General features: G+C 44.6%; 1 protein-coding gene across 2 annotated transcripts in view; it reads right to left on the bottom strand.

Annotated features, from left to right (window-relative positions):
• The window catches only part of LOC100338196 (transport and Golgi organization protein 1 homolog), an 85572-nt gene extending 65443 nt beyond the window's left edge, over positions 1-20129 (bottom strand). For both annotated transcript variants that reach the window (XM_070064947.1, XM_070064948.1), the window contains exon 1: positions 19716-20129. In XM_070064947.1, the coding sequence (XP_069921048.1) occupies positions 19716-19983 (268 nt within the window). In that variant the 5' untranslated portion in view covers positions 19984-20129. The remainder of the gene's footprint in view (positions 1-19715) is intronic.
• Between the last annotated feature and the right edge of the window lie 358 nt (positions 20130-20487).

The following is a 20487-nucleotide window of genomic DNA, read 5'->3' as shown; positions in this document are numbered from 1 at the left end:
GGGCATACTGGTACAGACAAGTTCCACTCTCTGCCAACCTTGCAAAGGTGAGCAAGAGACAAAGAGCTGGGATATACATAATAAAAGGGGAGAGTTAAGACTACAATTCAGTAGCCTAGGCAACCCAGTGGGAGTCCGCAGGACTCTTTGGGTAGAAGCCAGCGAAGCTAAATACCATCCATTCTGCTCAGCCTTGCAGTATTACTTACCTCCTGAACAAAAACTAAAATAAAATAAAATAAATAAATGAATAAATAAAGAGAGATTTACCACGCATAACCTGAGGGTGTCACCTTTGCACACCTGCAACCCTGAAGAACCAAGCAGAGCTCTCAGGCCACACCCATCTCAAGCCTCCAAGGCTCCTCCATCAGCAGGCAGTACACTTAACATGGACATAGTATAATAAAAAAAAAAAAAAACCTCACAGTGAGGGAAACAGAATTAACCATGCCAAGCAATAAACACAGAAATCGAGGGAACAAGATCAACGATGACATTATGATGCCTCCAAATAAACAAAACACCCCAAGCCAAGATTATGAAGATGATGAGATAGAAGAAATGCAAGATACGGATTTCAAAAAATTTATGATAAGAACATTTAGAAGTTTTCAAAAGCAAATCCTTGTACTACAGAAATCCTCATTGGACAGGATTGAGAATCTCTCTCATGAAAATGAAATTTTAAGGAAGAATCAAAATGAAAGGCAGAAACTAGTAGAGCAGGAAAGTGTGATAGTGAAGAGAAATCAAAATGAAATGAAGAGCTCAATAGATCAAATGACAAACACATTAGAGAGCCTTAAAAACAGAATGGGTGAAGCAGAAGAGAGAATATCAGACTTAGAAGACAGAGAACAGGAAAGGATACAGTCAAACCAAAGAAAAGAAGAGGAAATTAGAAATCTAAAAAATATTGTTGGGAATCTACAGGATACTATTAAAAAAACCAACATTCGGGTTCTAGGAGTTCCTGAAGGCATGAAGAGAGAGAAAGGATTAGAAGGCCTTTTTAGCGAGATACTAGCAGAGAACTTTCTGGGTCTGGAGAAGGACAGAGACATCCTAGTACAGGAAGCTCATAGAACCCCCAGTAAACATGACCAAAAGAGATCCTCACCACGACACGTGGTAATTAAACTCACCACAGTGAAACATAAAGAAAAGATCCTAAAATGTGCAAGAGAGAAACGTCAGATTACTCTCAGAGGATCTCCAATCAGACTCACAGCAGACTTCTCATCAGAAACCCTACAGGCTAGGAGGGAATGGCGAGACATAGCACAGGTGCTAAGAGAGAAAAATTGCCAGCCCAGAATATTATATCCTGCTAAACTCTCATTTGTGAATGAAGGTGAAATAAAGACCTTTCATAGCAAACAGAAATTGAAAGACTTTGTGGCCACTCGTCCGGCCTTGCAAAAGATACTTAAAGATGTGCTACACTCAGAAACACAGAAACACGGCCATCAATATGAAAGAAGGGAAAGAAAGAACACCTACCAGTAAAAGAGCATGGGAAGCTCAAAGCATATACTAGAAAATATCTCTGGAAAATGGCAGGGCAAAATCACTATGTATCAATAGTCACATTAAACGTGAATGGCCTGAACTGTCCAGTTAAAAGACACAGACTGGCTGACTGGCTTAAGGAACAACACCCAACTATTTGTTGACTGAAAGTGAAAGGTTGAAAAAAGATATTCCATGCCAACAGAAACCAAAAAAAAGCAGGTGTAGCCATATTAATATCAGACAAAATAAACTTTAATACAAAAACTTTAAGAGAGACAAAGAGGGGCACTATATAATAATTAAGGGTTCAATTCAACAGGAAGATATAACAATTATCAATGTATATGCACCTAATTACAGGGCACTGGTCTGTTTAAAAGATATGTTAAGGGATTTAAAGGGAGACTTAGATTGCAATACAATAGTACTGGGGACTTAAATACTTCACTCTCAGAAATAGACAGATCATCCAGACAGAAGATCAACAAGGAAACAGCAGATTTAACCGACACTATTGCCCAAATGGATCTAACAGATATCTACAGAACTTTCAATCCTACATCTAAAGACTTTACATTCTTCTCAGCAGTGCATGGAACCTTCTCTAGGATTGATCACATACTAGGCCATAAAGCAAGTCTCAGCAAATTTAAAAGAATTAGAATCATACCATGCAGCTTCTCAGACCACAGTGGAATGAAGCTGGAAATTAGCAACTCAGGAAACCCCAGAAAGTATGCAAACACATGGAGACTGAACAACATGCTCCTGAATGAACATTGGGTCATTCAAGAAATCAAAAGAGAAATCAAAAACTTTCTGGAAGTAAATGAGGATAACAACACAACATATCAAAACTTATGGGATATGGCAAAAGCAGTATTGAGAGGCAAGTTTATAGCAATAGGGGCCTATATCAAGAAATTGGAAAGGCACCAAATAAATGAGCTTTCAGCGCATCTCAAGGACCTAGAAAAACTGCAGCAAACCTAACCCAAATCTAGTAGGAGAAGAGAAATAATTAAAATCAGAGAAGAAATTAACAGGATTGAATCCAAAAAAAACATTACAAAAAATCAGCCAAGCAAGAAGCTGGTTTTTTGAAAAAATAAACAAAATTGACACCCCATTGGCCCAACTAACTAAAAAAAGAAGAGAAAATATCCAAATCAATAAAATCAGAGATGAAAAAGGAAACGTAACAACAGACACCACAGAAATAAAAAGAATCATCAGAAATTACTACAAGGACTTGTATGCCAGCAAACAAGAAAATCTATCAGAAATGGTTAAATTCCTGGATCCATGCAATCTACCTAAATTGAACCAGGAAGACATAGAAAACCTAAATAGACCCATAACTGAAACAGAAATTGAAACAGTAATAAAGGCCCTCCCAACAAAGAAAAGCCCAGGACCAGATGGATTCACTGCTGAATTCTACCAGACATTTAAAGAAGAACTAACTCCATTTCTTCTCAAACTATTCAGAACAATCAAAAAAGAGGGAATCCTCCCAAATTCTTTCTATGAAGCCAGCATCACCTTAATCCCTAAGCCAGAGAAAGATGCAGCACTGAAAGAAAATTATAGACCAATATCCCTGATGAACATAGACGCAAAAATCCTCAATAAAATTCTCGCCAATAGAATACAACAACACATCAGGAAAATCATCCACCCAGACCAAGTGGGATTTATCCCTGGTATGCAGGGATGGTTCAACATTCGCAAATCAATCAATGTGATTCACCACATTAACAGACTGCAGAAGAAAAACCATATGATTATCTCAATAGATGCAGAGAAAGCATTCGATAAGATTCAACACCGTTTCATGATGAAAACTCTAAGCAAATTGGGTATAGAAGGAACATTCCTCAATATAATCAAAGCAATTTATGAAAAGCCCACAGCCAGCATCCTATTGAATGGGGAAAAGTTGGAAGCATTTCCACTGAGATCTGGCACCAGACAGGGATGCCCACTCTCACCACTGCTATTTAACATAGTTCTGGAAGTTTTAGCCAGAGCCATCAGACAAGAAAAAGAAATTAAAGGAAAACAAATTGAGAAGGAAGAAGTCAAACTATCCCTCTTTGCAGATGATATGATTCTTTACTTAGGGGATCCAAAGAACTCTACTAAGAGACTATTGGAACTCATAGAGGAGTTTGGCAAAGTGGCAGGATATAAAATCAATACACAAAAATCAACAGCCTTTGTATACACAAGCAATGCCATGACTGAGAAAGAACTGCTAAGATCAATCCCATTCACAATAGCTACAAAAACAATCAAATACCTTGGAATAAACTTAACCAAGGACGTTAAAGATCTCTACGATGAGAATTACAAAACCTTAAAGAAAGAAACAGAAGAGGATACCAAAAAATGGAAAAATCTTCCATGCTCATGGATTGGAAGAATCAACATCATCAAAATGTCCATTCTCCCAAAAGCAATTTATAGATTCAATGCAATCCCAATCAAGATACCAAAGACATTCTTCGCAGATCTAGAAAAAATGACAATGAAATTCATATGGAGGCAAAAGAGACCTCGAATACCTAAGCAATCTTGTACAACAAAAACAAAGCCGGAGGCATCACAATACCAGATTTCAGGACATACTACAGGGCAGTTGTAATCAAAACAGCATGGTACTGGTACAGAAACAGATGGATAGACCAATGGAACAGAACAGAAACACCAGAAATCAACCCAAACATCTACAGCCAACTTATATTTGATCAAGGATCTAAAACCAATTCCTGGAGCAAGGACAGTCTATTCAATAAATGGTGCTGGGGAAACTGGATTTCCACGTGCAGAAGCATGAAGCAAGACCCCTACCTTACACCTTACACAAAAATCCACTCAACGTGGATTAAAGACCTAAATCTACGACCTGACACCATCAAGTTGTTAGAGAACATTGGAGAAACCCTTCAAGATATTGGCACAGTCAAAGCCAAAATCAACTATTGGGATTACATCAAATTGAGAAGTTTCTGTACTGCAAAAGAAACAGTCAGGAGAGTGAAGAGACAACCGACAGAATGGGAAAAAATATTTGCAAACTATGCAACAGATAAAGGGTTAATAACCAGAATCTACAAAGAGATCAAGAAACTCCACAAAAACAAAACCAACAACCCACTTAAGAGATGGGCCAAGGACCTCAATAGACATTTTTCAAAAGAGGAAATCCAAATGGCCAACAGGCACATGAAAAAATGTTCAAGGTCACTAGCAATCAGGGAAATGCAAATCAAAACCACAATGAAGTTTCACCTCACCCCGGTTAGAATGGCTCACATACAGAAATCTACCAACAACAGACACTGGCGAGGATGTGGGGAAAAAGGGACACTAACCCACTGTTGGTGGGAATGCAAACTGATCAAGCCACTATGGAAGTCAGTCTGGAGATTCCTCAGAAACCTGAAGATAACCCTACCGTTCAACCCAGCCATCCCACTCCTTGGAATTTACCCAAAGGAATTTAAATTGGCAAACAAAAAAGCGGTCTGCACCCTAATGTTTATTGCAGCACAATTCACAATAGCCAAGACCTGGAACCAACCTAAATGCCCATCAACGGTAGACTGGATAAAGAAATTACGGGATATGTACTCTTTAGAATACTATACCGCAGTAAGAAACAACAAAATCCAGTCATTTGCAACAAAATGGAGGAATCTGGAACACATCATGCTGAGTGAAATAAGCCAGTCCCAAAGGGACAAATACCATATGTTCTCCCTGATTGGTGACAACTGACTGAACACCAAAAAGGAAACCTGTTGAAGTGAAATGGACACTATGAGAAACAGTGACTTGATCAGCATAGCCCTGACTGTTAATGAACAACTTAATACATTATCCCTCTTAGTAGTTTTTTTTGTCTGCTCTACTTAATATGACTGGTTTAATTCTGTAATTAATACACAGTTATTCTTAAGTGTTGAAATTTAACTGAAATGTGATCCCTGTTAAACATAAGAGTGGGAATAAGAGAGGGAAGAGATGTACAATTTGGGACATGCTCAGGCTGACTTGCCCCAAACGGTAGAGTAAGAAACATACCAGGGGACTCCAATTCAATCCCATCAAGGTGGCATGTACCAATGCCATCTCACTAGTCCCAGTGATCAATTTCAATTCACAATTGATCATAATGAAAGGACTAAGAGTCAAAGGAAGCACATAAACAAGTCTAGTACCTGCTAATACTAACTGATAGAATAAATAAAGGGGAGAGTGATCCAACATGGGAAGCGAGATACTCAGCAGACTCATAGAATGGCGGATGTCCTAAACAGCACTCTGGCCTCAGAATCAGCCCTAAAGGCATTCCGATCTGGCTGAAAAGCCCATGAGAGTATTTCAGGCATGGAAAGCCAAAACACTCAGGCAAAAAAACAAAACAAAACAAAACAAACAAAAAAAAAACACCTAAATGAAAGATCTCTGTGAGTGAGATCCCAGTGGAAAGAACAGGTCTTCAAAGAAGGAGGTACCTTTCTCTGAAGGGAGGAGAGAACTTCCACTTTGACTATGACCTTGTCTAAACAAGATAAGAGTCAGAGAACTCAAGGGGCTTCCATAGCCCTGGAAACTCATGACTGGAGCATGGGGAGATTACTGAGGCCATAAACAAGAGTGTCAATTTGTAAAGTCAACATCAGGAGTCACTGTGCACTTACTCCTCATGTAGGATCTCTGTCCTTAGTGTGCTGTACATTGAGACTTAATGCTATAACGAGTACTCAAACAGTATATTTCACTCTGTGTTTCTATGGGGGTGCAAACTGTTGAAAGCTTTACTTAATGCATACTAAACTGATCTTCTGTAAAAAAAAATAATAGAAGAAGAAATTATCAATTCCCAACTTGACTCTCACTGGGATTAAACATGACAATAGGTCTGATCTGATTTCATCATCATTTTAAAAAAAATCATCTATTATTTTTCACTTTATGTTTCTGTGTGGGAGCAAACTGTTGAAATCTTTACTTAATGTATGCTAAACTGATCTTCTGTATAAAAAGAGAAACGAAAATGAATCTTGATGTGAATGGAAGGGGAGAGGGAGTGGGAGAGGGGAGGATTGCGGGTGGGAGGGACGTTATGGGGGGGGAAGCCATTGTAATCCATAAGCTGTACTTTGGAAATTTATATTCATTAAATAAAAAAATAATAATATAAAATAAAAGGGAGGAGAGTTGCTGTGTGAAGGAGAAATAGCAATCAGGCAAGGCTGAGGAAGTACAGTTTGACCTTGGGGATGTGTCCACACTAACCAGGTAAAGAAGATGGAAGCAAGCAAGTGGGCTGCATGTGCAAAGGCCCTGTGGTAGTGCATGTGTGGAACTGAAGGCAGAACAACAAAGCTGAAAAGAGAGAGACAAGCAAATATGGCATTAGGTGAGGCTGAGAAGATGAATAGGGACAGAGAGTACAGAATTTTGTAAGCCATGCTAAATTTTACCTTTGTCTTAAAACAGTGGGAAGGCACTAGAGGGTTTAATCAAGTAGGCAGCAAGATCCGATGTCTCTTTTATAATAGCTTATAATCTCATTTGATGTCTGCGTAGAAAATGGATTGGAAAGAGACTAGAGTGGATACAAGGGACCTATTTACTGTGTTCTTGTCGTCAAGATGAAAAATACTAGTTGTTTTAACCGCAATTGTAGCAAAGAGAGAGAAGAAAAAGGAGGAGGCAGAAAAGGCACAGTGCTAGACAGGACCAAGAGAGAAGAGGTGTGGCGGGTGTTCAGAGAGATCAGATGTGAGGATGATACTGGGAGAGATATCAGGGATGATTCCTGATACATGCGGCCAACTTTCTGCTTCTGTGTTTTCATATCAGGTAATGCCTGTCTGCCTATGGAACTCCTATCTCTGCCACTCCTCAAAGCCACCTTGCCTGTGGTCAGGCTGGACTCAGGGCACTAAAGAAAATGCCATCATGACCACTTAGGAGACACGCAGTAAAGTACAGTCTGGTAGCCTGCAGCATTTAAAGACACCCCCAGAAAGACACAGCAACTCAAAGCCACAGTATTTACATGTTTTATATTCCCTTAATGTCAAGTACAGCTGAATTAATTTTTAAAAAAGTTATGGAAGATCAGCGTACAAGAAATTTCAGAAAGAGGCCACACATCCATCCCTGATCCTCCACAGTACAGAAGAGTCTGACCACACTGTACAGGGGAGAATTCAGTTCCTAAGGACAGAAGGGAAAAGCAAAGAACAAATGTTGTGTAAGTATTCAATGGACTATTGGGACATTAAAAAAATCATGTGTTTGAACATGAGTTAATAGCATGGAGAAAGTGCTCAGTATTTAATGTTAAACAAGCAGAAAAGAGGGTAAAAGTAGAGCTTGTCTAGTACAAAAGGCAAATGGAGGAGCTGTAAGCTCTCATGAGTACAGTTTACAATGGACTATTAGATATTGGAGAACTAGAACAGATGTGCTTAAAGGCTCCAAGCAAAGAGAAAGGATAGGAAGATGGAAATCCCAATTATCTGATTCAATCACTACACACTGTTTACATGTATTGCATTATCACACTGAACATCATAAATATGTACAATTACATGTTAATTAAAATAAAAAAGGAATAAAATACTGTGCCTATCTGCCCTTTTACCCACATTCATTGTGTGTGTGTGTGTGTGTGTGTGTGAGAGAGAGAGAGAGAGAGAGAGAGAGAGAGAGAAATGAATCTTCCATTCCTTGGTTCATTCCTCCAGATGGCTGCAATGGCCACAGCTGGGCCAGGCCAAAGCCTGGAACTCCATCAGGATTTCTGACATGGCTGGCAGGGGCCCACACACTTGGGCTACCCTCTGTTGCTTTCCCAGGTGCATTAGAAAGGAGCTGAACCAGAAGTAGAATGGCTGGTATTTGAACAAATGCTTATATGGAATGCCAGCATCACAGGTGGTGGCTTAACCCACCAAGCTACAATGCCAGCCACACTCACATTCTTCAGATTCAGTGATAAAGATTCATAAATGATGATGAGGCCTAGACTGCCAGTTGTTCACTGATGAAGCTGTAAGTGTGAGAAGTTGTGAGGACACAGAGGAAGGGACCCTAACTCAACCTAGGGACCCTTAGAAGGTCTTCCTGGGGTCTCTTGAAGGGTGAAAGAATGGAAGAGGTAGGAGGAGGTATTCTGAGCAATGGAGTATCTGAAGCAGAGGCACAGAGTGATACACGTGGGGAAATAGGACAGAACTTAGCAGGGCTGACTGTGATGTTGTGTGTCACACTGTGGGTTGGGTGAAGAGAATTCCTGAAGCCAAATCATAAAGCTTTTAAGACATTTTGAGGTGTCTGGGTTGTGTTCAAAAGCCCATGGAGGGGCCGGTGCTGTGGCATAGCGGGTAAAGCTGCCACCTGCAGTGCCAGCACCCCATATGGGTGCCGGTTCGAGTCCTGGCTGCTCTACTTCTGATCTAGCTCTCTGCTATGGCCTGGGAAAGCAGTAGATGATAGCTCAAGTCCTTGGGCCCCTGCACTTGTGTGGGAGACCCAGAAGAAGCTCCTGGCTCTTGGCTTTGGATTGACTCAGCTCCAGCCATTGCAGCCAATTGGGGAGTGAACCCATGGATGGAAGGCCTCTCTCTCCCTCTCTCCCTGTTTATCTCTATCTTTCTCTGCCTCTTCTCTCTATGTGTAACTCTGACATTCAAATAAATGAATAAATAAATCTTAAAAAAAAACCATGGAGATCTTTAGGTAGAAGAATGATATGCTCAAATTTGCAGACAATAGAAACAGAAGTAAAAAGGCTTCTCTGTTTTGTTAATGGTTATTTGTTATCTTCTAAACAACTGAAGCTGGGAATTTTTTATTCCTTCTTCCCTTTTAAGATACTGGCTGGTGTTTCAGGAGCCAGTTGATGTTGTCCAGACAGGCACACCCAAGGAATGTTCCACTTCAGTCCCCTTACTGAGGCTCTTGATTAGATACCTGCTTGGATTGGGAGTTTAGAGAAGAATCACACTTTGGTTAAACCTCATTATCAGCAAGGTTTCAAAGTGGTTATTTGGAGCCTAAATTAGACTGTTTTTATTTTTTCAAGCTGATATTTTGGTTTTGTTCTCCACTGTTATTTTCAGCTCTATCACCTTGTCTGGAATAGGGCTCAGTTAGAATCTGGTAGCTGAGAGATTATCACTAGAAATTCCATCCATCTATCAAAAATACATTAGCCCATCTATTCATCCATCAGTACATTCATCCATTAATATTTATCTATGCACTCATTCACCCACCAATCCTTCCTTCCTTCCCACTTCCTTCATTCTTTCTTTGCTTCCTTCATTCCTTCTATTTACCCATCAGTACTTCTTCTCTCCCTCCTTCCTTCTTTCCCTTCTTCCATCCACTGATCCTCCTTTCCATATAATAGATATATTTGAGTGCCTACTATGCATCACACAATGAGTAGAAACTCTTAGGAAAATTAACGAAATACAAACAAACCCACTTTGGTTTTCAAGACATGGAGAGGGACATCAACAATAGCAACAAAGAATGCTAACTGTAAAAATAGATATGTACTAAGTTGGTAAAGAGAATAGGGTCAATTCTATTGAGAATCTAAGGCTAAAATCAGTAAAAGAAGCACTAGATTTTTTGGTTGTATCAGGAAGAAACACTAAGGGTTAGGCAGATGGATGGCAGAGGAAAGGGAGAAGACACGTTGCATGAAGGAAAATGCAAAGTAAAAGGCAGACAACCACAAAACACCATGATGCATTAAGTAAGTTACAATCAGTTTATAATGGTAGGGATATTCAGTGTGTGGGGGGAAGTAACTTGGGGGAATGAAGTTAAGACAGAGCAGGAATTACACACCCTGAGTGTATGTGGAATGCAGGTTTGAAGATAAACAGATGAGACTTTGTGGTAATCAAGGCAAGAAACAGTTCAAAGAAAACAAAAGTTGGAGAGGAGACTGGACAGAAATGAAGGCGTCATCAATGGAACACGTGGCTGCTGAAACTTCAATATAAAAACTGCAGATAAAGCCCACCAGTGGTGTTTACCTGAGCTGATAGAAAACTGGCCACCTAGCTCTTGCGTATCTGCTGTCCCAAACTCACAGTTGGTCAGCCCATTCACTTGGGTATTTCTTACTGAATTCAGTGAGCTCTCAAGCAAGGATCTGAATATCCAGCATGTTGCAGGTGAACAGAATTCAGCCTGAATCTACCTAATAAAGCTGTGGGTGAAAACTGAAAAATTCTAGTAAATTATTGAGAAGTTTAGAAATATGCAGTGTGTGTGTCTGGAAAAGGCACACCAGAGAACAAGTATTTTGGGGCCGACGTTGTGGCACAGTGGGTTAATGCCCTGGCCTGAAGCGCCGGCATCCCATATGGGCGCTGGTTCGAGACCCAGCTGCTCCACTTCTGATCCAGCTCTCTGTTATGGCCTGGGAAAGCTGTAGAAGATGGCCCAAGACTTTGGGCCCCTGTACCCATGTGGGAGACCTGGAAGAAGCTCCTGGCTCCTGGCTTCGGATCAGCGCAGCTCTGGCCGTTGGGGCCAATTAGGGAGTGAATCATCGGATGGAAGACCTCTCTCTCTCTCTCTCTGTGTAACTCTGACTTTCAAATAAAAATAAATCTTTGATCAGACCAAGTGTTTTGATTTTGACTTAGAGCTGTGGCCCTGTGGAAAGCCACTAATAGGTTATGTTCCAGGAACTGAATGTCACATTCTTTCCACCAGGAAGCTACCACATGCTGTCGAGCATCTGTCCACCTGCCCCAGGATGGGCACAGGTGGAGAGGCTCTGCTCCTCTCCCTGGCCAGGAAGATCTCCCAGCCAGGATGGAGCAGGGACCAGGGCTCTGTGGCAGGTGAGGGAGACTGAGGGGCTCCTCCTCTTCTGCCTTCTGTTTACACCATGGTGAGGCAGAATAATTGCTGCTCCTTGGGAAGAACTCTATGTTTACTGGTGTGTTTCTAGAGGTAAACCCAAACAAAAGCACAGAGAGCTGGGTAGGGGTGAAGAGCACTGAGATTGACTTTGAGAGATTCCAGAAGAGAGCTGTGAGGTGGGTGCCGTTCTCAACACCTCCCTGAAGAAGTTGCAGCCATTTGAACTGCTGGATCGGAAGACACAGCCAATGTGAGGGTCCTGGTGTGAAGCCCGCAGAGGCTCACATTCCTGCATCCACACACAAACATACTGTGTGAGTTCATCTTCCCCCCCTCTGCAGCCCAGAAGCCCTGTCTACCCCTTGTCAGACGGTTAGTGTGGCACCTCTGTCCCACTCATGGCAATGATCACAAGTCTGGTCCCATCCACCAGAGCAAAAGCTCCCCAAGATCAGAGTACTTTCTTCAGCCCTGTATTCCCAGTGCCCAGAGGGGACTCAGTAGCTATCTGCTGAATGAAGGCGAGTGTCGTGTGGAAGGGGCAGCATGGCCAAGTAGCCAAAAGCAGTGACAAAGATGGGTGCAGACATACTCTGCAAGAAAGCCCCTGTGGGGCCAGTGCTGTAGCATATTAGGCTAAGTCTCCACCTGTGGTGCCAACATCCCATGTGGGGGCCAGTTCGAGTCCCAGCTGCTCCACTTCCAATCCAGCTCTCTACTATGGCCTGGGAAAGCAGTGGCAGATGGCTTATGTGTTTGGGCCCCTGCACCCATGTGGGAGACCCAGAAGAAGCTCCTGGCTTCAGATTGACCCAGCTTCAGCTGTTGTAGCCATTTGGGGAGTGAACAAGTGGATGAAAGACCTCTCTGACTCTTCCTCTCTCTCTCTCTCTAACTCTACCTCTCAAATAAATAAATAAATAAATAATCTTTAAAAAGGAGAGGAGAGGCGAGGCGAGGAGAGGAGAAGAGAAAGGGGAGGGGAGGGGAGGGGGGAGAAAAAAAGCCCCCAGTCTGCTACAGCTGAAGTCAGAACTACTGCACACCCTGCTTGGCCTCCTTATTTCTTCCCTGCCCACAAATGCCCTCCGACATGACAGTGTGGCTATCACTGAAGCTGGGGAAGCCAGGGGGCCACCCAAGCTGCGTGACTGAGTGAATGTTTACTGAGGCCCACCACAGCCCAGCCCTGGGCTAGGCACGAATCATGCAATGATCTCTGGATTGGAGATCTGCCCTCAGAGGGCTCATGACCTGCAGGAGAGATGCACAGGCAGCTTAGGTTAACAAGATGTGGCAACGGCAAGAAAGAGGAGTGCAAGGGCTGTGATGGGAGGCAGGAGGGAGTACCCAGCTCTTGGACAAGATAATGTGGGGCAGGAGGTGTCCTCAGGAACAGTGAGAAGCATGCTCCAGTTCAAAAGAGGAGAACTGAGTGGGTGCCTTACATTGGACTGATGTGTGATCACAGTGTCTGGTCCCACAGAGCCTCCCATGCTGCCAGGCACACAGTAGGCACTCAGTAAACGTTGAACAAATGAAGGAACACAGGTCTTCATCCTGTCTCGGGAGTTTTGGGACCAGCGAACCATCAGTAAGGAAATGTCTACAAAGAAAAAACGTGGAGGTTACTTGTTCCTAGTTAAGTATCCCATGATCAGAGTTCTCTGGGTAAGCGACCCACCACACAGGAGGAACTGCTGACCAGTGTCTAGGACAAGACACTTGGGTGTTGGGAGGAGGGCTGATGGGCCCTGGAGGCAGTTGATGAAGGCAGAGACTTTGGGAACTGAAAGGTTAACAACAACCAGGATGGAATCTGCTCCACTTACTGGCCCTGGGGGGAGCCCCAATGTCACATTCTGTAGCTGCCTATGTTGATCTCCCAGGCCAGGCTCTATCTAGGCCTCCTGGAACCTCAGGCAGGCCCTCCCAGGATCATAATTTAAAGGGAAATGCAAATAACCTGGGGGCTGCTTCATGCTTGGAAGAAGGAAATAGATTCTGTTTTTGTTGAAAGTGATTTGGGGGCACTGTCAAACTCTCTCATCTCAGAGCATGAGGTGACACTTAGGCTGCTGGTCTCAACTCTGTCACTGAGCCAATGGGGCAGCAACCAGCACTGCTCTGTGACTTCCCCAAGCCCAGAGGATCAAGGGGCATCTGCACTGCAGCTGGCGCTCCTTGGCCACGGGCTCCTAAGGCTTTCCTCACCCATGCTTCCCACACCCCCACCGGAGCTTCCTCCCCAGACCAACTTATGCAGTCCAGGCCCACTGTGATGCCAAGGAAAACCACACAGGAAAATCTGCTTTGAGTCGTTTACATCATAGAATACATCCCCAAACCAGTTCCATTGGTGTTATTTAATACTGAAAGTTTCTGTGTTAGCCCTTCCCTCTGTTAACTGAGATAACTGCAAATTTATTTATTTATAGCATCAATAACAAGCACAGAAGTTAATCCTGAATGGTGCAGTTGGGAACACAATTGTTAACGGGGCACCCAGGGAAACCTGGGTGGGAATTACAGGGACCATCAGTGTCGGAGAACATGCAGGAAAGCCATCATCCAGCCCTGACAGTGGTCGGGCTGCTATTGCTCTTTTGTGCTTAAGGTATTTTGAGATATTAAATCAACAGTAATAATTGGCTCTAGGAGATCCCTCGCTGGAGGATAACTGAGTAACTCATCAGCAAGGTGCCCGGAAAGCAGGAATGGCAACCAGAGCTGGGAAGAGCAAATGCCTTCGTGGGGCATATCGACTCATATTGGCCTGCCAGCTGGTCTCACTCCACAATGAGCCGAGGACAACCTCTCTGTGCACTAGAAAGTGGAATTCAGGGAAAGAGCAGGGCAGGGAGGGTCTGCAAAGAGGAACAGGTGGGGGTCTGTGGGGAGCTGCTGGAGGCAGCTGGACCATGTCTCAAATGCCAATGTAACAGTACAAAAAAGAGAAGGGCTTTCTGCAATGGTAGAACAAGTCTCCAACCAGCCAGGGGAGAGGGAAAAGTTTGCAGGGTTAGGCCAGCAAGACCTCCAATAAAGGTAAGAAGATTCCCAGAGTCCTGCAGGTTACACCTGGTGATGGATCAGACAGCAAGTAGAAGCCACTCGCTTCTCTCTGAGGGGCCTGGGCGAGGGCAGAACACAAGGGCCAAGGGGGCTGAGGGGGCCGAGGGGGCTGAGGGGGCTGCAGGGGCCGCAGGTTCAAGTCCTGGATCCAGCCCCAAGAGAGGGCATGTCTAGAGGGGAACAAAAACAGCATCAGGCCGAGCAAATGGAGAAGGTGCCCCATTTACACTGACCCTTCCATTAAAAAGCATTTTGCCAAGCACCTGCTATGTATAGCCAAGAAACGAGTCTAGTAATGGTGCCGACTGCCAACTCAGGTCAGAGTCAAAGCAGCCTGATCCAGTGCAGAGCTGCCCCACTGGGGTGGAAAGGAAGAGAAAGGCTGCCTTCCTATTACTCCTCTGAGCTGAGGGAAGACACTGCTCAAGGGTTCCTTCTCATCCATTTGGTGTTCCCAGAGGCCTTCTGATGTGCGGGGAAGGGGAAGCAAGCTCGTTTCTGGCCCAGTGTGGAGGGAGGGGCTCACAGCCTGGGGAAACACAGCCCTCCCCAGCACAGGAGCCTGCACTCCTTGCTGCCCTCAGCCTGTCCCCATCTCCAAGAAAGAAAGTTTGAGGTCAAGACCGACTGCCCCTTGGTGTCACATTCAATTCCTGAGCGATGCCAAAGGAAGGCAGCAGCTTCGTCAATGGCAATAAAACATGGATTCTGTTGTTGGTAGATTTCTGCATGTGAGCCATTCTAACCGGGGTGAGGTGAAACCTCATTGTGGTTTTGATTTGCATTTCCCTGATTGCTAATGACCTTGAACATTTTTTCATGTGCCTGTTGGCCATTTGGATTTCCTCTTTCGAAAAATGTCTATTGAGGTCCTTGGCCCATCTCTTAAGTGGGTTGTTGGTTTTGTTTTCGTGGAGTTTCTTGATCTCTTTGTAGATTCTGGTTATTAACCCTTTATCTGTTGCATAGTTTGCAAATATTTTTTCCCATTCTGTCGGTTGTCTTTTCACTCTCCTGACTGTTTCTTTTGCAGTACAGAAACTTCTCAATTTGATGCAATCCCAATAGTTGATTTTGGCTTTGACTGCCTGTGCCTCCCGGGTCTTTTCCAGAAATTCTTTGCCTGTGCCAATATCTTGAAGGGTTTCTCCAATGTTCTCTAGTAACTTGATGGTGTTGGGTCATAGATTTAGGTCTTTAATCCATGTTGAGTGGATTTTTGTGTAAGGTGTAAGGTAGGGGTCTTGCTTCATGATTCTGCACGTGGAAATCCAATTTTCCCAGCACCATTTATTGAATAGACTGTCCTTGCTCCAGGAATTGGTTTTAGATCCTTGATCAAATATAAGTTGGCTGTAGATGTTTGGGTTGATTTCTGGTGCTGGCGAGGATGTGGGGAAAAAGGGACACTAACCCACTGTTGGTGGGAATGCAAACTGGTCAAGCCACTATGGAAGTCAGTCTGGAGATTCCTCAGAAACCTGAAGATAACCCTACCGTTCGACCCAGCCATCCCACTCCTTGGAATTTACCCAAAGGAATTTAAATTGGCAAACAAAAAAGCGGTCTGCACCCTAATGTTTATTGCAGCTCAATTCACAATAGCTAAGACCTGGAACCAACCTAAATGCCCATCAACGATAGACTGGATAAAGAAATTATGGGATATGTACTCTTTAGAATACTATACCACAGTAAGAAACAACGAAATCCAGTCATTTGCAACAAGGAATCTGGAACACATCATGCTGAGTGAAATAAGCCAGTCCCAAAGGGACAAATACCATATGTTCTCCCTGATCGGTGACGACTGACTGAACACCAAGAGGGAAACCTGTTGGAGTGAGGTGGACACTATGGGAAACGGTGGCTTGATCAGCATAGCCCTGACTGTTAATGAACAACTTAATACATTATCCCTCTTAGTAGTTTTTTTTATCTGTTCTACTTAATATGACTGGTTTAGATCTGTAATTGATGCACAGTTATTCTTAAGTGTTGAAAATTAACTGAAATGTGATCCCTGTTGAACATGGTGGTGGGAATGGGAGAGGGAAGAGATGTATAATTTGGGACATGCTCAGGCTTGCCCCAAGTGGTGGAGTTGGAAGCATACCAGGGGATTCCAATTCAATCCCATCGAGGTGGCATGTACCAATGCCATCTCACTGTTCCAGGTGATCAGTTTCAGTTCACAGTTGGTCATGGTGGAGGGACTGGGAGTCAAAGGGAGCACATAGACAAGTCTAGTACCTGCTAACGCTAACTGATGGAGTAAATAAAGGGGAGAGTGATCCAACATGGGAAGTGAGATACTCAGCAGACTCATAGAATGGCAGATGTCCTAAATAGCACTCTGGCCTCAGAATCAGCCCTAAAGGCACTCGGAGCTGGCTGAAAAGCTCATGAGAGTATTTCAGGCATGGAAAGCCAAGACACTCTGGCAAAAGATCTCTGCGAGTGAGATCCCAGTGGAAAGAACAGGTCATCAAAGAAGGAGGTACCTTTCTCTGAAGGGAGGAGAGAACTTCCACTTTGACTATGACCTTGTCTAAACAAGATAAGAGTCGGAGAACTCAGAGGGCTTCCATAGCCTTGGAAACTCATGACTGGAGCATAGGGAGATTACTGATGCCATAGACAGGAGTGTCAATTGGTAAAGTCAACAACAGGAGTCACTGTGCACTTACTCCTCATGTAGGATCTCTATCCTTAATGTGCTGTACATTGAGATTTAATGCTATAACGAGTCCTCAAACAATATATTTCACTTTGTGTTTCTATGGGGGTGCAAACTGTTGAAATCCTTACTTAATGCATACTAAACTGATCCTCTGTAAAAAAAAAAAAAAAAAAAAAAAAAAAAAAAAAGAAATTATCAATTCCCAACTTGACTCTCACTGGGATTAAACATGACAATAGGTCTGCTCTGATTTCATCATCATTTAAAAAAAAATCATCTATTATTTTTCACTTTATGTTTCTGTGTGGGAGCAAACTGTTGAAATCCATACTTAATGTATACTAAGCTGATCTTCTGTATATTAAGATAATCGAAAATGAATCTTGATGTGACTGGAAGGGGAAAGGGAGTGGGAAAGGGGAGGGTTGTGGGTGGGAGGGACGGTATGGGGGGGGGAGCCATTGTAATCCATAAGTCGTACTTTGGAAATTTATATGTATTAAATAAAAGTTTAAAAAAAATAAAAATAAATAAATAAAACATGGATTCTGGCTATGAGCAACCACTCATTTCTAAGGCAGTATCTCCAAGCTGCCACAAGGGAGTGTTTTGTTCACAGCACTCCGTGTACCTAGCACAGTGCCCAGCAGGCTGTATTCACTGGCCTGATGCTGTCTTGACTCGCAAAATGACCAGAACAGAACATCACACCCAGAGGCCATAATAAAAAAAGTCACAGCCCTGAAGGTCTGACTTCTGTCTAGGGTTCCTGAAGACATGGGGACCAAGTCGGCTGTCAGAATGAAAGCAGCAAGGACACTGGAGGCTAGACTGGGATCTGAAAATCAGCCGTGCCTCTTATCAGCTATGTGATGACGGGAAATGTACTTACCCTCTCTGAGACTCGCTTCTGCGTGTTTAAAGGGTACAGACTTTTTCTTACCTTGCAGGGCTGTTCTGTGAAGACTTAAAGATATAATATATGCAAAGTGCTTAGCACACTGCTGACACATAGTAGACACCCATATGCTGTCACACTAATAAAAAGTACGAGCAGGTGGCCAGTGAGGTTCCCATTGATCTCCCGAGATGATCCCAGTTTAACTCTGATAGCCATCAACATGCTCTGTTTTTCTCCCCACAGCAGGCCAGAGGCGTCCCTCTGCTGTCTTGTGTCCCTTCCAGGGGTGCCTGAAGGCACCGGAGAGTCAGAATCATGGTCTTCCCCACTCTGGGTGAGCAGCTACTGGAAGTGTTGGAGTGGGAGGGAGGGGCAGGATGCGTGATGTCAGATAGATGAGAGGCAGAGAGCAAGCATGGCCTTTGGAAATGATGTGGACCCCACTGTCCCTACCCGCCCCCCCGGTGTGGCAGAATGACAAATGTCATCATTTTAAAAGGTCCTGTCACCTACCAAGTCACTCTCAATAAGCGCACACAGAACCATGGAAAAACCGACACCACCACCACAGGGCTTCAGCCAGGGAAAAATCGAATCACCAGGATGCCACCAACTGAATTGTCAAAGACCAAATAAAAAGCTTCATGAATTCCCCATTAGCAATATAACGCTTCCTGGTCTAAGCAAACACAGGCCCAGTTTGTGAATTGTGGAGGGTGTCACTTCTGTCACAGTGGGGCGTAGTGGCGCCCAGCAGCGGAAGCAGCAACCCCGAGGAAATCTGTCTCCATAAAGCTGCTCTGATGGGCTCTGATCCTGTTAGGGTGAAGATTGTCATCTCCCCTCCTGAGACCCCTGCCTCACATGGGGGCTACGCATGCAGGTCTGGGACCTCTGCCGGAGAGGGGGCCTGGGAGCGAGGGACCTGGCCAAGTCCCCTGCCGCCCCTCTGAGCACCTGTCTCCCACTTGGATGCAGTTGCCGCTCCTGTGTCTGACCGCACTCAGACCTCACAGTCACCCAGGCCGGCCAAGTCACTCAATCACCGACTCAGGCTGAGAGAGACAGCCTGCTCCTCCTGCAGTGAGGAAAAAACCAACAAGGCACCTTGCTCTGCAGAAAGTCCAGTTCCAGAGTCACTTAGAGAAAGCCTGCTCAGAGCCACAGAACCCTGGAGCCTCTGCCAGCCAGGCAGAGGAGAAAAGTCAGGCCAAAGAGACAACAGCCTTCGGATGCACTACGGAGAAGAATTACGAAGAAGGCGCTGCCTGCCAGTGGAAACCTGCACACTCCTCACAGCACTCTCCTTTCTCCCCACAGCCCTCTTCCTCCCTGTGGCTACCAGGATACACACAGCGGCAGGTTCCAGTGCAGCCACCTGCCCTGGTACTTCACAGGCCCAGGCAGGGAGCAGCTGGAAGAAGGAGCAGTCACAGTTGTTCTACAAAACACAAGACCCTGTCCCAAAGAGAAACACTCTATTCAAAGCCACAGGCCACTGACCCATCACTCCTGGGCTTTCTCCTTTTGCAGCAACCTGCCTGGCACCCCCCACCCCCATCATCCAGGGCTCACCCGCAACCTCCCAGGTGCACCGCACAGGTGCTGACTTACCCCAGGGTGGTAATGGTGATGATGGTGTACCAAAAGGAGGCCAGGATGCCATGAACTTGATGGTGGAGGAGCCCTTCGTGGCGTAAAACATCACAGTGGCAAAGATGATGATGGCCATTGTGAGGGAGAAGAGGAGGAAACTGAGCTCCGAGGTGCAGCTCTCGAGCATGTAGCCCAGGATGAGCAGGCCCTGCGAGTGGCAGGAGAACTTGATACAGAAAACGCACAGCATGATGAACGCTCCGGACACGTCCTTGTTGTCGGTCATGACCAGTCGATGTAACAGGGCGTGCTGGCCACCACGTCTATGATGCCCACGATGCTGCAATGAAGAAGTAGCGGCTTGGCGTGGCGAAGAGCTGCAGCAGGTACTCCACAGTGAAGATCATGACGCAGGCTGTGTCCAGGCAGAAGAAGGCCACCGAGGAACACTCACCACACAGCAGCTCCTTGCTCCTGGGCACTGTGTCACAGGGCACCGTCTCCACCATGTTGGTGGTAACTGAGACAGCGATGAAGAAGCCCATGACGGAGAAGAAGGCCAGGGCCAGGGTGCTGGTATGGGGGTTCTCAAAGGTGCACCACATGGTCTGGTGAAAGCTGAGTGAGGGCATGGGCTCCTGGTTGTTCTCCGAGTCACTGTCGTCCATGAGGCACTCGGCCTTCTCCCTCTTGTGGTCCTTGTACTCCTCGTAGCAGCAGTCACCAATGATCTCGGGCAGGATGCTGTAGAAGGCCCGCTCATCGTTGTAGGCCAAGATACACCTGTAGC

Source organism: Oryctolagus cuniculus, chromosome 19 (assembly GCF_964237555.1).
Source record: "Oryctolagus cuniculus chromosome 19, mOryCun1.1, whole genome shotgun sequence".
NCBI lineage: Eukaryota > Metazoa > Chordata > Mammalia > Lagomorpha > Leporidae > Oryctolagus > Oryctolagus cuniculus.
The sequence above is the reverse complement of the archived record's forward strand: the minus strand, read 5'-3'. Positions and strand labels throughout refer to the sequence as shown.